General features: G+C 63.5%; 1 protein-coding gene across 1 annotated transcript in view; it reads right to left on the reverse strand.

The window, feature by feature from the left end:
* Positions 1-241, reverse strand: part of SLCO3A1 (solute carrier organic anion transporter family, member 3A1) — a 301,013-nt gene that overhangs the window by 299,896 nt on the left and 876 nt on the right. Inside the window, exon 2 of the mRNA XM_010832180.1 lies at positions 22-159. Within this exon, the coding sequence (XP_010830482.1) occupies positions 22-159 (138 nt within the window). The remainder of the gene's footprint in view (positions 1-21; positions 160-241) is intronic.

The following is a 241-nucleotide window of genomic DNA, read 5'->3' on the forward strand; positions in this document are numbered from 1 at the left end:
CTCGAAGCTGCTGGCGATCACGCCCACGTCGGCACTCTGCAGGTTGAACCTCCGCTCCAGGGTGGTGAGGACGCTCACCTGTGGGGTGCAGAACGCAGTCTCAAGGCCCGTGCTGATGGAAAGCCCCCCGGGAGGCCCCCTTCCCACAGCGCAGCGCACCTGCGCATCCTAAACCCTCCCACCGAGCCTGTAGGTTTGCTTTGTTTTGACCACCTGTGCCAAGTGCTTCCGGAGAAGGCGA

The sequence above is a fragment of the Bison bison genome, unplaced genomic scaffold (assembly GCF_000754665.1).
Source record: "Bison bison bison isolate TAMUID 2011002044 unplaced genomic scaffold, Bison_UMD1.0 scf7180017860443, whole genome shotgun sequence".
NCBI classification, from domain to species: Eukaryota; Metazoa; Chordata; class Mammalia; order Artiodactyla; family Bovidae; genus Bison; species Bison bison.